The 16,662-nt window shown below is 44.2% G+C and overlaps 1 protein-coding gene across 1 annotated transcript in view; it reads left to right on the forward strand.

Annotated features, from left to right (window-relative positions):
• PLEKHO1 (pleckstrin homology domain containing O1) overlaps window positions 1–11,847 on the forward strand; it is a 34,577-nt gene extending 22,730 nt beyond the window's left edge. The window contains exons 3-6 of the mRNA XM_040412697.1: window positions 716–856; window positions 4,713–4,817; window positions 5,115–5,216; window positions 9,149–11,847. Coding sequence (XP_040268631.1) covers window positions 716–856; window positions 4,713–4,817; window positions 5,115–5,216; window positions 9,149–9,847 — 1,047 coding nt within the window. The 3' untranslated portion in view covers window positions 9,848–11,847. The remainder of the gene's footprint in view (window positions 1–715; window positions 857–4,712; window positions 4,818–5,114; window positions 5,217–9,148) is intronic.
• Window positions 11,848–16,662: the final 4,815 nt, after the last annotated feature.

A 16,662-nucleotide genomic window follows, 5' to 3' on the forward strand; every position in this document is an offset into this window, starting at 1 on the left:
ATTTCCCTGTAATTTGTGACTAAATTGGTGCTTGTTTTATTCCGCTTCTGTCTCCTTGAAGATCTTGGTAGTAAGCCACAGGAATCCTCATTACAGGTCTGTGTGTGGCCCACTGGTGCAACGCCCATGCTTCCATCCTTGTGTGGCCTGGCGAGGATCACTAAACAGGGTTAAACCTGTGAATAGCTTTCCATATGGGACCAAATTCTGCTCAATATGGGGGGGGGGGGGGGATTGCAGATTAATAGCTTACATGGTAGGACTACCTGAATTGCTGCTTTCAACGCTGCTTTAAAAACAAGGTGGAGATATTGTTCACGAAAGTCATGACAGCTTTTCCAGTTTCTGTCTATGTGGGCCCCTAGGGTTGTTCAGCATTAGACAAATATGTCTGATCTTCCGGAACAGCACCACACCTGTCCTTAGGTTGTGACTAGTATTGCAAATGAGCTCCATTTAAGTCAATGGTGCTGAGCTGCAACACCACCCACAGTCTGTGGACACTGTTTTTGCAAGAAAGCAGCCATGTTGTTGTAATCCTGTATAACCCCTTTAATCTTATGGTTGATGGGTGTAAGGACAGCTGATTTTCTTATTTCTTTGGTCCCCCCCTTCTTAGGACGACTGTCTCCACTGTACTCCTATAATCTCTGTTTGTATCTTGGAAGGACTCTTATAGATCTCAACAGAAATAGTAAGTCTTGATGTCTTCTAGGTAAAGGATGAAAAGAATGGGCAAGAAATTTTTGACCTGAGCGATTACGAGAAGTGTGAGGAGCTGCGGAAATCAAGGAGCAGGTCTAAGAAGAACCACAGTCGTTTTTCACTTGTGCGATCAAAACAACCGGGAAACACGGTACGTTAATGGAAAAGTTCTGCAACCTGTTTGCTGTCAGTGAATCGGAACATCTTTGTTGGCATCCAGAAGATGAAACTCTCACCTGATAATATGCTGATCATGCAGGTGTCACGGTCTCTCCCGTGACAGGGGTCAGAAGATCTAAGAGACTGGTTGCACGTGATGTGATCTGACTCTTTGGTTTCACTTGTTTCTGTGTTGTTGCTGGTTATGACCACACCTCTTGTCTCAGGTGTATCTTAAGTGGTCATTCCAACTCCTCTATTTAGTCTGGTCTCACCCATCATGCTATGCGGTTGATAGCTCCTTTCTGGTTTTGGAAGTGCTGGTGTTTGGTTCTACACTGAGTTCCTGCTCGTCCGCATACTTCGGAATTAAGTGTCTTTTCCTATTTTCTAGTCTGTTGGATTTCCCTATCTTTTGGTATTAGTCCTGAGGAAGTCTCCTGTTCCTTCAGCTGGGAAAAAACAGGTCATCTTTTGTCCTGACACTATCTCCAGGGCCCTTTAGGGTCAGATAGGGCTCTAGGTTCCTGCGTATGAACATTCCTACCATCGAGGTCTGTTCATACTGATAGTAGTCAGGGCTCGGTCTAGGGATTCACTAGGTGGTGACCTTTCCCTAGTTTTCAGGCCTAGTACCTTTTCCCTTCCCCCCTGTGTTCGGTGTGGAGTTTACTACCCACACTGCGCCATGACATTATCAACCGCCTAGCATGATGGGTGAGGCCGGACTAAATAGAGGAGTTGGAATGACCCCTTAAGCTACACCTGAGACAAGAGGTGTGGTCATAACCAGCAACAACACAGAAACAAGTGAAACCAAAGAGGCTGTCAGATCACATCATGTGCAGCCAGTCTTTTAGATCTTCTGACCCCTGTTACAGGAGAGACGTGACACCAGGTGAACATCTTGTGGCAGGGGAGAGCACTGATACACTGGAGCAAACCCTGCTCCTGTGTTACATTGAAGAGGTCAGGGCGAATTTTCAGACAATAAAGCCATTTCCATATTTCCATTTAATGACAGTAAGCAGAGATCATGAGGAGCTTATATACAAATAAGGCTTTATTTACATAACTCTTGAAAACCCCTTAAAGGAGCTGTCCCTCAAAAAGATATTCTACATTTTTTCATGCCAGCTCCTGATCTGAATACAGTTGTAATTGGTTGTAATGTATCTGTATAGCGCCACCTCCTGTTTGTTCTTTTCCTTATTTCTCTGTCAACCTCACTAACGTTGGTAAGGTGGACTCACATGCTCAGTTCCATCCTTCCACTGCCACCAGCCAGATGTAGTTAGAAGTTGTCAGCATTACAGGGAGAGAAGAGAGTTGCAGCAGAATGGACACGCCCTCAGAGCTGTGATAGGGAGAGAACTGTAGCACAAAGGACACTCCCCATGAGCTATTAAGACAAAATGAGGTCTGCACTACTCATTAATTAATTAATTAAGTTTGTGCAAGCAAAGGACTTGGTAGTCAAGTTCTGGATCAGAACTTAGGATGTTATATGTACAATAAATGAACTCTTTAATTGCCTCATACTGAGTGCAGTGGATTTTCTTAAACTTCCCCAGAGCTGTGATAGGGAGAGAGCTGCAGCGGAAAGGACAAGCCCCATGAACTGTGATAGGGAGTCAGTTGATGATATTGTCACGGTCCCTCAGGTGACTGATGTCAGGAGATCAAGGAGACTGGCTGAGCGTGGAGGAATCTAACAGTCTCCTTGATTTCTCCTGAATCTGTGTTGATAGAGTTAATGACCACTTCCCTTGTCTCTGTGGTCATCACTTCTATCCTTTATAGTCTGACCCCACCCCTCTGACTATGCGATAGATTCCTTTATTTGGTTTTAGAAAGAGCTGGAGTGGGTCTCCCTGAGTTCCTGCTCATCATTTTACAACAGAAGCTAAGTGTCTCGCTTGTTTGTATTTTGTCTTTTCCCCTTGGTTGTTGTTACTAGGCCTCAGGGAGACGCTTGTTCCTTCAAATTGGAACGGGTTGTCTCAGCCCTGCCAATATCTTTAGGGCTCCTCAGGGTCTCCAGGTTCCTGTGTATGGGCCATTCTACCTTCAAGGGGTGCCCATACGGTTAGGAGTCGGGTTCTCTAGGTGGTGACCCTTTCCATTCCCTAGCGTTGAGACCTAGTGGCTTTCCCTTTCCCCCCTGGTTGTCGGTGTGGTGTTTACTCCTTTACCTCAGCCGTGACAGATATGCCATCAATGTCAGATACGTGCTCCAATCTCCAGAACGGGGCCCCCGATATGAAGGAAGAACATCTGTGCATGCATGGCCACCCTCCGTTCACTGCTATGGGAGTTCCGAAAGTATCTGAGAGCCTGCTATTTTTGGAAGTCCCACAGCAGTAAATGGAAAGCAGGCCACACCTGCGTGGTGTGCTGTCCTTAATTTCTGAGGTCCCTTTTTGAAGACAAGAGTGGGTCTTAGAGGCGGGACCAGCACCTATCTGACATTGATGGCATATTCTAGAGATATGCCATCAATGTCCAAGATGGGAGCACCCCTTTAAGTCCACAGCATTTCTAGCTATGTTATAGATTATTGCTACAGATCTCGTCTTTTGTAATGCCTAGGGTGAAATCCACATGTATCTCATCTGGATTTTTCCACGAGTTAGCTGAAAAATCTGCAGTAGTCCCAGATTTTGCCAGAAACTACTAGTTGACACCCATGTAGGTAACACAAAAAAGAACCTATAGGTGTCAGTGTAGAGAGTCCCAAGCTGGTCCAAGGGCCCCTCCGGTCACTTCTGTTCTGCTGACTGTCGGTATGGCTGAGGTTTGATGGACAGCTCTGCTCTCTGCTTTCCTTTTGCCACCGTCCTGTGCTGGGGGATCACTGCAGACAGCCATCAGCATGGTAAGCCTTGCTCCTCCAGGATTTCCACTCTGTGGTCTGTGCTGGTGGATATTCAGTAACGTGGGAGGAACCTTCTCGTCTCCACATTGTTCTTTTCTAATTAATTTGCTGGAAAATATCTGCCGCATTCAGCGTAGGAGACAGAGTGGGCAGCTGTTATTATTGCTGGCTCATTTCTTCACTTGGGCACACTTATCCCGTTCGGCTGTTGTCTGTCGCGATTAATTAACCTATTGACCTCCAACTGAATCCAACCACTTGGCCCTTCTTTGCAGGCTACGCATATGAATTAAAGTTACTTCCGATACTATAGGGTCCGACACTACGCCCCCACACTGGTCACTAGTTTCGGGCAGCCACTATATAGGGGTCTCGCAGCTCAGCTCCCATTCCATTGGGTAGTCAGAGTCACATGATACAACGGCCAAGAAGAACCAAAAAAGACAGGAGCAAAAAGAGTAAAAGAAAAAGTCTGTACTCCAGTGCCCCATGGATAGTGGGTGTAATTGATGGCGAAGGAAGAAAAAGAAACCTGGAGTGCCCGCTTTAAAGATGTGTCCCCTTTGAATATCTATGGCTTATCAGCTGGTTGCTATAGAAGTCTGATCATGGAGGTTCAACCACTGGGACCTTCACCGATTCTTTTCAGAGATATGGAAATAGCAGAAGTTGATTCTGCATCTCTCTGGAGATTATGGACTTTAATAGAGTGACCACATATGCCCACCCTTTTCTCCACTGACCATAGAATTGCTCCAATTATTGGGCATCATGCTGCACTGTCTGTGTCCAAGAATTGCTTGAGCAAGGTCAATTCTGTTTTGGCTGGAGACGTCACGTGGCTCATGTTTATCATGGTGCTGGAATAACCCCTTTATCAGCTCCAACATCTACTGTTGTATGGTAGGTGTTCCTCACATTAGACCACAGGTACATAAAGTAAAATAACAGGAGCCCTTATTTTCTTCAGGCACCGAACCTGATCTTCCTTGCCGTCAGCCCGGAGGAGAAAGAGTCTTGGATCAACGCCTTGAACTCAGCGATCACTCGAGCCAAGAACCGCATCTTAGATGAGGTAAGCAAAATCCACCTGGGCTGCGTCCATGCAGCTGGCTGCTCTTTCAGCTCGGTATTTACAATTCCTGCATCTTCGCCGGACCCCACACATGGAAAATACTAATACAAAAGGCAATATTTTTTAAGTAGTTCCATTAACTCTTACTTTACAGCCTGTGGTTTCAGATAGCATTACATGTCCTTTCTTCTACGGCATAACCTTCCATCCATTTCTGTGGTTACACAACGTGACTGTTTATGTGAGCCATGCAGCTGGTAATTGTATTATAAGGGAATTTCCACTTTATTACCATAGGTCACGGTAGAAGAAGATAGCTATCTGGCCCATCCGACTAGAGACAGAGCGAAGATACAACACTCCAGACGTCCGCCGACAAGAGGTCACCTCATGGCTGTGGTATGTATTCTAGTGACTACTTTGGGGAATGCGATTTCCCATGATGCATTTCTGGCTTGTGGGCCATGACCTGGTTGCACTGCTGTTTAGTGTTTCACAACCTTTCTGTCCTATTGCGGATATGGGCAGAGGGGGGAGGCTCCTGCTGCAGCTACTGATCTAATGGTCAGACACTGGACAGTGAGGAGGATCAGCAGGGACATGGCTGAACTCCTGGGACACATAGGATATTTTTAATATTTTTTTTTTTCAGTTTTAATATGAAAAATATAGAATTCCAATGAATACTGTTTTGTGTGTTTAGTGCACTGACAGCATAAAGGTGAATAGAGCTTAGATTGGCATCAGTCGCACAGTGCCAGTCTCATCTCAGGCTGCCGTATTAATGAGATTTTCATGAAATGAATTGATCTTGACCTGTTGACTGAAATTGCGATGTCTTCTGCTGCTTCCTGGCATTAGCATAATGTGATACGTACTTAAACTTGTCTGAGCCTAGCGACAGTATATTCATGTATTGGGTGACAACTGCAGATCTCCATCATCTTGTGTAACCTACCTATGGAGACCATCTGGTCTGATTCCAGTCTCTTAGAGATGTATTGCGCTGGTGCCCTGTACCCACCGCTGCCTTGTTACTTCCTGTGGGCACGGGTGCCGCACTACTCATATGCCCTCTGTCCAGTACCGCTCCTCCTCACCCTCTGGCCCTGGTAATTCGGGCCGTGGCTTCTCGTCTATGGACTCCCTTGCCTGCTTCATCTACTTCCAAAATCCTTCCCGAGCCAATGGCTGGTCATGCCTATATATTTAAGGCACCCTTCCCAGTGGTAGGGTGCCTGAGCCTTCGGTTACCTAGTATCTAATTACCAAAAAAGGTGTAATTCTTTGTCTAACTACCCGTGTACCGAACTCCTAGCCGCCTGCCCTGACCTTAGCCTGTTTCTCATATGGCTCCATTGCTGCTGCCCTGGAAGAACGATGAGCAGACTACATAATTTATGGACAGCCGATGAACAGACCCACCTACGTCGCAGACTGCAGCCATAGATAAAAGCCTATGAGTCAATGTCTCCTAGCAAACACGAAGGCCCCACACTCCTGGCATTGTGGATGAAAATAAGTTGGCAGCTTTTAGTTAGGAAATCAGAACTAATTAATAATAATGAGGAGACTATTGGGACTTTTTCCCTTTCTTGTTTTTCCTGCCCGATGCCACATAGTCTGTTATTGGATTTTGTAGCTTCTACGTTTATATTTCTGCTGGCCACATGGCTTAATAACACCTCTCGGGTTTAAAAGGTCAAGTGGTATTTATGTTCTATGCCAAACAATTGGCTTTCTTTATTAACAGGTGTGAGAATTGGGGTAATTTGGGCTTACATTGACCTCTGACCTGCCAAGTGATATAGACAACCTCCCAGCTGTAAACACAGAAGGCTGCACACTCATAAGTGATTGCACATTAGAAAGCAGAGCCATGGCATAGTAACATCATCAGTGTTATGCAGGTATATACTAATTTATGTCAATATGGACTGTACAGACCCTTTCACTTTTTCACATTTTGTTATGTTGTGGCCTTGTGCTAAAATAAAAATAAAGTTTTCCCCTTCATTTTGAACTTAATACCCATAATGAAAAAGTGAAAACAGAATGTTCAAAATTGTTGCTAATTTATTAAAAAGGAAAAACTAAAATCTTGCACTGACATAAGTATTCAGACCCTTTACTCAGGACTTAGTTGAAGCTCCTTTGGTAGTGATTACAGCCTCCAGTCTTCTTGGGGATGATATCACAAGGTTTATTACCATTCTTTTCTCCAGATCCTCTCAAGGTCTGTCAGGTTGGATGGGGGCCATTGGTGGACGGCCATTTTTCAGAGATGTTCAATAGGGTTCAGGCCAGGGCTCTGGCTGGGCCACTCGAGGACATTCACAGAGTTGTCCCTAAGCCACTTCTGTGTTGTCTTGGCTGTTGCTTAGGGTCATTGTCTTTGAACCTTCATCCCAGTCGGAGGACCAGAGCACTGTGGATCAGGTTTTCATTATGAATATCTCTGTATTTTGCTCCATTCAACTTTCCCTCCACCCTGACCAGTCTCCCCATCCCCACAGCATGATTCTGCCACCACCAAGCTTCACTGTGGGGATGGTATTGGGCAGGTGATGAGCAGTGACGGGTTTCCTCCAGACATGACACTTAGAATTGAGGCCAAAAATTTTAATCTTGGTTTCATCAGACCAGAGAATCTTGTTCCTCACAGTCTAAGAGACCTCTAGGTGCCTTTTTGCAAACGTTCATGTGACTTTTACTGAGGAGAAGCTTCTCTCTGGCCACTCAGTCATAAAGCCCAGATGGAGTGCTGCAGTAATGGCTGACCTTCTAGAAGTTTCTCCCATCTGCACATAGGATCATTGGAGCCAAGCCAGAGTAACCATTAGGTTCTTGGTCACCTCTCTTACCAAGGCCCTTCTCCCCGATTACAAAGTTTTGTGGTGTGGCCAACTCTAGGAGGAGTCCTTGTTGTTCCAAACTTCTTCTATTTAAGAATTATGGAGGTCTCTGTGCTCTGTGGAACTTTCACTGCAGCAGAAATGTTTTTGTCTCCTTCTCCAGATCTGTGCCTCCACACAAATCTGTTTCTGAGCTCTACAGACAGTTCTTGGCCTGGTTTTTGCTCCGATATGTGTCATCAGATGGGAGACCTTGTATAGTCAGGGGTGTAGATTTCTAAATAATGTGCAATTAACTGAATTTACCACAGGTGACTCAAATCAAGGTGTAGAAAAATCTCAAAAGATGATCAGAAAAATGGGAGGCCCTCAGAACTAAATCTCACGTTTCATAGCAAAAAAGTCTAAATACTTATTTCCATGACAAATGTTAGTTTTCTCTTTTTGATAAATTAGCAAAAAAATCTAAAATTCTTTTTTTTAATTTGTAATCATGGGGTATTGAGTGCAGAAACAAAATGTGAAAAAGGTGAAAGGTTCTGAATACTTTCCGAATGCATTGTATACTACTTGAATACCCCTTTGTTTCTTTTTTGAAAAACTACAAGACAACAATAGGGCCACAGAAGCAGCCACAAGGGTAGTCATTGAATGTTTCCAGAATACTTGTCTAGTCTGGACAACTGTACGATAGGTCCTCCTAAAAAATTTGCTGATTGCAGGATGCCACTGTAATGCATGGACTAGCCAAGTTCTACAGACCACCATCTATTAAAGGTGGTATCTGGATGATCATTTTTTAGGCTCAGAGTGGAGTAAAATAATAAAATAAGTCAATGGAGGTATTTTTTAATGCAAGAGCCTTTAATTAAAAAAAAGTGAATGATTGCAAATGCACGTTTCACAATGTTCCATGTTTGGAAGCAACAACAGCAAGACATGGTTAGTAAGGGCCACAGCTAGATGGGAGGTTATGCAGCCTGAGAGTTAACAAGAAATCGGCAGATTGTACGCTGAGTTTTGAGCCAAGTAAGGTAATGGAAGGCAAAGTAAATGGCCTTTTACAAGGAGTGATGATCGAGTAAAATTTTATTTGAGGTAAAAGCATTTCCACAAAAAGCGAGAATTTGCTTGTTTGTCGTTGTTCGAATCTATTATGATGTATAAACAGGCATTTGCAGGTGAAACGGGTGAAAGGTGTAAACACAAGGGATCTCAAAAGCAATCAAAATTATGAAAAAACATGCACTTCGAGTGCTAACGACTTACTATATCATCGATCTGTGCCCCTTTTTAAAATATTTTATTCACGTGCAGACTAACCCTTACCATAGGTTTATATGTAGATGTCGGCTGTAAATGTTTAATCATTCCACTTTTGATTAATATTTTTCTAGAGTGTGTTTGAAAAATGATGTGTTCATCAAGAAGTTCCACCACTGTGCTGATGATGTGTGCACTTTCTTTTTTCTGCAGGCATCTACCTCAACGTCCGATGGAATGTTGACTTTAGACCTCATCCAGGAAGAAGATGCCTCTCCCGAAGAGCAAAGCTGTGAGCAGAGCTTCAGAGTGGACCTGGATAAGTCTGTGGCCCAGCTGGCTTCAGTCCGCCGCAGATCAGACTCTGAAAACCTAAAGTGCCCAGAAAAGGGAAGGTCGGAAAACCTTCAACAGGGAAAAAACCAAATACCCTGGGATAAATGGGCTCCGCATCGCGATTCATTTGGAAAGGGCACAACCTACACACCTCAGGTTCCCAAAAAATTGTCCTACTCCGAGAAGAACAAATGTGCCTCCATGGAGGAGATCTTGTCCCGTTCAGACTCTTCTGGACAGCGACCGATACCGAAAAAGGTACCAGAGTCAGATAAACTGATGCGAATACAAGAACTGATTGCTCAGAAGATTGATAAAACTCAGGAACTTCTCACCGAGGTGAAAGAATGTGGGGATGGGAAAAAAAAGGGAAAGGAATCTCCTGGGAAGGTGGACTCTGAAAATGTCCTACAAGAAGCTGAGAGGTTATTAGGAGAAGCTTCTTCCAACTGGAAGCAGGCTAGGAAGGTTCTGCAGGAAATTAAGGAGCTGAGAGACCTTTATAAACAAGCAGACCCACAGTCCTCAGACCCGAAACAGAAACTGAGCAGTCATTACAGAAAAAGCCTCATGTAAAAGGTGCGAGTGTTTATTATGTCCTCATCTCCAAAAAGGAATATTTCCTGCTTTCTGGCTTCACGACGCAAAGCCAAGGACCACGGCGAGCGGTGGAGCCCAGAAGAGGGGAGAAGTTGGGCTGTCTCCAGGAAGGTCCCTTGGCTTTGCAGTTTTCTTTACCAACCCGTTCATTTCAGGGTGGTCATACATGCTGTAGAATGCAGCAGGCTGTTGATATATATGCAGGGAGCCCCGTGGAGGCGATTGGGATCCAATAACATTTGCTTTTAACCTGCGCAAACCCGAATCCTTAGGCTCTAGGAGGCTGCAACGAGTCTTGGGGCAACTGGATAAGGCATGTGACTAACTGTATAGTCTTGTAGAATGTGCTATCCAATACAAGTTAACCCATTTCCATTGTTACACGTGTTTACATCTGCTTAGTTACTGTGCATTTTACCTTTTCTTTCGTCAGGCGGCACCATAACAGTCAAGGGGATTCATTCTCTAACCACTTCAGACCATCTGCATTAGGCTGTAGCATAAATTGGTACTGAGTATGACTATGCACTTTTGTATCCAGGTGTATTTTTCCTTTGCAATGATCTGTGATGATTTGATATGCGCTTGTCCCCTTGGCTGAACCAATCAGTTGGTGTAACACTGGTGACATCATCACATGGGCAGGAGGCACCTTGGTGATGTCACTAGACATTGACTATACAAATTAGCCTTGATCCTCTCCATTAGCACCCTCATTTCAGTTGATTTAACCGGCTTGAAAATCAAATATTGGATGATCCCCAGATAGCTCATCAGTGGTTCTCACTTGGGGGTACTCAAAATTTCCAAAATGGCTGCAATTTCCCCTTTCTTCTGGTATACAATGCAGCCCCAGTTTTGCCATGTTGCACTGTGGTACTGTTGTCTTCCACTTTGTTTTTGCTGTGAACCGTTTTCATCTCAAAGATAAAAATTAAAATATGGAATTCATCCATCTCCTCCTTTCAGATTTACTAAAGCCGAGCATGTTAAGTTAAACTTGAGGCCACTAGCTGTAATTTTGTGCTCCATCCTTCGTTTGGGAAGAATGCCAGTCATCCATTTGGCATGTTAAACAGTAGCTGGCTCCCGTTACATAGAAATTAAAACATCATGGCTTAGAAATGTCTGCTGAAAAAAATTCATGGCTTCTGTTAAATGGCTGTAAATGACGGCTGATTCAGAATGACGCGCTGTGTATGGGTGTACTTGATGTATTGTAGCAGAACTCTTCGCTCAAGGACGTCTCCTCACCAACAAACCTTATAACAATAATATTAAGCAGCATCTGCATTGCAGGAACCGGGCGGAAAAGGCACCACTATAATGCCAGGCATCCAGATTGTAAGATATATGGTGCAGGGTTTGCTGACGAGTCCCTGACGGCAATGATCCCATTGCTAATGAGGACGGTAGTGTTGTTACTGGCATCAGGTCAGGTTATGGTGAAGAACCAAACTGCAGATTAGTTGTCCCAGGCAACAACTATTTTATTGCCTGTTAAAGAGGTTGGCCACTTTCTGGTTACTGTTGACTGATGTGTTTGTGAGATGATTATATGGCACTTACTAATATAACCTTTGTTGAAATTCTGCACCATTTCCAATATCTCATAAGGTATGACCCATTGTTTACAAAGTCTTGTGTGCTGTCCACACAGAGGTCCTGTCCATAAGATGGCTGCCGATGGAGGGTCATGTGACCAGGTGAATCATCTCCATCTCTACTTGTTCTGTTGGGAGGTTAGTGCAGGTGCGGTGTGTTTGAATGGTGGAGACATCACATGGAGATGATTTACCTGGTCACATGACCCTCCATCAGAAGCCATTTTATGGACAGGACCTCTGTGTGGACAGCACAAAAGACTTCGTAAACAAGGGGGCATACCTCATGAAATATAGAAAATGGTCCAGAATATCTACAAAGACTATATTAGTAAGTGTCATATAGTCATCTCAAAAACACATTGATAAACAGTAGCCTATTGCTTAAAGGGCTGGTACATAGCACACATCCTCATTTCTAGTGTCTTGGGGGTTGTGGGCAACTTATTATAATTATATATAAAATTTATCTATACAGAAAGTTGAGTCACTGTGTACATACATTACTTATCCTGTACTGATCCTCAGTTACATCCTGTATTATACTCCACAGCTGCACTCACTATTCTGCTGGTGGAGTCACTGTGTACATACATTACTTATCCTGTACTGATCCTGAGTTACATCCTGTATTATAATCCAGAGCTGCACTCACTATTCTGCTGGTGCAGTCACTGTGTACATACATTACTTATCCTGTACTGATCCTGAGTTACATCCTGTATTATACTCCAGAGCTGCACTCACTATTCTGCTGCTGCAGTCACTGTGTACATACATTACTTATCCTGTACTGATCCTGAGTTACATCCTGTATTATATTCCAGAGCTGCACTCACTATTCTGCTGGTGCAGTCTCTGTGTACATACATTACTTATCCTGTACTGATCCTGAGTTAAATCCTGTATTATACTCCAGAGCTGCACTCACTATTCTGCTGGTGCAGTCACTGTGCACATACATTACTTATCCTGTACTGATCCTGAGTTACATCCTGTATTATACTCCAGAGCTGCACTCACTATTCTGCTGGTGCAGTCTCTGTGTACATACATTACTTATCCTGTACTGATCCTGAGTTACATCCTGTATTATACTCCAGAGCTGCACTCACTATTCTGCTGGTGCAGTCACTGTGTACATACATTACTTATCCTGTACTGATCCTGAGTTACGTCCTGTATTATACTCCAGAGCTGCACTCACTATTCTGCTGGTGCAGTCACTGTGTACATACATTACTTATCCTGTACTGATCCTGAGTTACATCCTGTATTATACTCCAGATCTGCACTCACTATTCTGCTGGTGCAGTCACTGTGCACATACATTACTTATCCTGTACTGATCCTGAGTTACATCCTGTATTATACTCCAGAGCTGCACTCACTATTCTGCTGGTGTAGTCACTGTGTACATACATTACTTATCCTGTACTGATCCTGAGTTACATCCTGTATTATACTCCAGAGCTGCACTCACTATTCTGCTGGTGGAGTCACTGTACATTCATTACAAACCTTGCACTGATCCTGAGTTTTAATCTGTATTATACTCCAAATCAGGATTCACATTTTTTCAGGCTTCTGAGCTGAACTATCCTCGTATTCCCTGATTGTTCAGTGTCTGCACAATGTTTGCTGTGACAAGTGCACAGTAATCTGCTTTTGAGCAGTCAGGCACATATCTGTCAACAAGCTCATGGTCAGTTTCCAATAACAACCAGCAGAATTGTTAATGCAGCTCTGGAGTATAAAGCTGTAAAATTGTATATTGTACTTACAAAGTTACTCAACTTTTTTCTTTAGATTATTCTATGTATAGACTGTAAAATGATGTCCAAAAGTGAAGGTACTTTAAAGTAGCCCCCCCCCCCCGGCCACTCTTACTAAGGCTCCTTCCCTTAGTTATAGGCACGTCAGTTACCGAGTAGTTATCAGTTTCTCTCACGTAGGAGTAGTCTGTATTTTATAATCATTCTGCTGTAATTCGTGCTGAGCCTGTCACAGACGTGTGTCATACACAGCAGCCAATCTGAGGAGGCCGAACTGCAGGGAGGAGGGACAAAACAGCAGCCAGAACCAATGCTGAGGCAGGAGGTGTGTCTCAGACTACCGCTGACTACCTGTAGGCACTGCAGCTATGCTGTAGTCACAGATCACAGCTCTAATGGAACTGAACTAAAAAGAGTTAGGAGGAGCAAGATCTGATGAAAATAAATATCAGGTCACCATTCCTTAAAGGTACTGATTTACATCGAATTCTAGGAGGTCATGACTGGACAGTCGCTTTAAGACTGAGAAGCTCACATAGGACAAACGTTACTTTATCAGCCTGGTGCTTTCATAGTGGTGTTTTTACCAGCTCTCCACTGTAAATGGGAGGCACTGTTGTATTAAAGGGGTATTCCCACCTCACTGTCTCTATTGGTGAAAGAGGGTGGGTACCTGCCCTTTAAATATGGTCACACATGGGTTGCAGAGAGACCTTGAATGCTTTTAAGGAAACCAGACTTGCAAGGAAGAGAATTTCCATTCACTGACTGAAATAGTGCATTTTAAAGGGAAAATGAGGATGTCACAAAATGAAGTCATTTCAGTCCTGTCAGACCCATTCAATAGGGACACAAAATTCTGGTCCAAGTACTTATTTAAAGAGGCCAAAATGCAACTTCTGTAGTCCAGTAGTTCATCTTAATTTGACAGACCAGTGACGGATGGGGCTTCGAGTTGACAACTATGACACAGAAATATGCTCAAAGCGGTTGTCGGTAGCTTATTACTGGATTACTCAGCAGGGGGCGCCAGTGAGCATAGGAGAAAGCTCCTCCCGACATAAAGAGACTATGTGTGCCGCCTCCTGAGGCATGATGGGACGGAAGCTCAGCGTTTATTTAGGGGAAAAAAACTATATTTTTGTATTTATACGAGGACTGATTCTTACGTCATTGGTTCGGGGAGTGGACTCACTTTTTCATTGGCTTGTAGCATCCAAGACGAATTGATCCAAAACCCGGATGAGGATAATGGGTCATGTCAGGGACTCGGCCCTTTCCTCTCTCAGACGCTTGGCACGCTGTCTGACATTTTGGGAAGAACAGCTCCGGACTTGCTCTGGAAAACAGCTGCAATGAGCGTAGTGTCGAGAGTTTTCCTCATTTTGGCTTTGTGTGACCGACAGCTGCACGACCCGCGTGTGATCCGCATGGAGAAAGGTGCCACCGGCTTCCCGTGGTCAAGAGCTATTTTTGAATGTATTTTATTTTTTTAATAATCTCTGCTCAGATTTTAAAGAGGACCTGCTACCTGCCCTAACGCGTTTTATATGTTATGTTAGATCACTTCCTCTGTTATTCCTCCTAAAAATGGATGAATATATTGGCACCTAGGTGTGACCAGCGTGGGTCCAATCGGTTCTGACCATGTCTGACTTTGTAGGGACACGATCCTTTGGGAATGGTAACGCCTAGATAATAATTTGGGTGCTGGAGAGAGGAGTGCTCAGACTGACTCACAGACCTTGTCTAATGACCTAACACTGAGCAGCCCAATTAGCCGATGTTTCCCCTGTTGTGGACCCATCCATAGTTTATGTAGATTTCCCAATCTGTCGCCTTGTTTGTCACGTATCTACTATTTTTAAGCTCTCGGCGTACGCCTTCTGTTGTCATGGAAACAGCTCTGCGCGCCCATTGGTTGGGCCCCAGTGACTCTCTACCTATTTAAGGGCTCTTACGCCTAAGACCGTGGAGCACGTCCTCCTGCCACTTTAAGCAGTTTGGCTCTGGTATCGCGTCGCCAGCCTTGCAGCTTGTGGAGTGGCTCCAGCTTTTTCCTCTTGTGTTATTTTAGTGAAATCCCACCCATACTGAGTTTGATTATAGTAATTGTAGGGAGAACATAAACTGGTACCTCCTAACTCATTCGTGAAGACTATCCGAGCTGAGGAAACATAAGCATATTACATGCTGAGCATATTCCTAAGGGTCCGTTCACACGCCACGGATCCGCAAAACACGGACACCTGCAATGTGCGTTCCGCATTTTGCGGACCGCACATCGCCGGTACTCTTATAGAAAATGCCTTTTCTTGTCCGACAAGAATAGGACATGTTCTATTTTTTGGCGGAACGAAAGTGCGAATAGCACATTCCGGCCCCCTTGAAAATGAATGGGTCCGCACCTGTTCCGCAAAATTGCGGACCGGATGTGGACCCATTTTGCGGACGTGTGAATGGACCCATAAGGCTGTTTTTCAGTGCAACCTCATCATTTATACTCCATTCACAGCCAGAGCTGCTTTCAAAATTCTCCTCGGTTACTTTATGAAGTTGGGCTGGGGAGGGGGGTCGAGCACAGGCTGGTGACCCTTTCAGTAGCCACTCGTGACTGCACACCTTTTATTCCTATGATTTTCGATGCATTTGTTAGGCAAAACCAGCGACATGTAGGAAGCCCGGAGCTTATTTTAGCCCTCATTTGGTTAATCTTACAACTACTGGGCGGTGGATCGCGGTGACTGGCTGTGTACATATAGATATCGGCATCTCTTCTTTTGCTTTTTCCTACGTTGCTGCTCCCTTATGCAAATCCTTTTATTGGAGGCCTCGTAGATCCTATGACGGGAGTGTAGAAATGACTATATTGAGAGGCGGGGGACTATTTACGAATGCATCGCATTCCTGTGGAATCTGATTGGTTGCTATGGGCAACTAGGCCAGTTTTACTTTACACCTGGTTTTGATAAATGTCCCCCTATGTCCTTCCGCGCATGCATATAAAATGAGAAATGAAGCAACTTTTCAATAGGTGTTAAATGTTTCCATGGTAACGGACAACAAACAAACACTGTGTAGTCTGGCAGTCATTCTCCATTTTACTTCTTGGTAACATATGTTAAAGGGGTTGCCTCATAGTCAGGATATGCCACCTATAAGAGTTGGGACCTGCACCTATCTCCAGAACAGGCCCCCTCAAAGTGAATAATAGTACGCTGCCCTCGTGGGGTGGGGTGGAGGTAGCCTGGAGATAGGAGCGGGACCTGCACCTGTCCGACATTGGTGGCATATCCTAGCCTATCCTATGTATGAGATGACACAAAGGAAGTACATATGACTGCAAGATCAGACTACACAAAGAGTGTTTGTTGTCTGTTACCATGGAGACACATAGGTCAGTATAGGAGCT

Source organism: Bufo bufo, chromosome 11 (genome assembly GCF_905171765.1).
Source record: "Bufo bufo chromosome 11, aBufBuf1.1, whole genome shotgun sequence".
In the NCBI taxonomy this organism is placed as follows: Eukaryota; Metazoa; Chordata; class Amphibia; order Anura; family Bufonidae; genus Bufo; species Bufo bufo.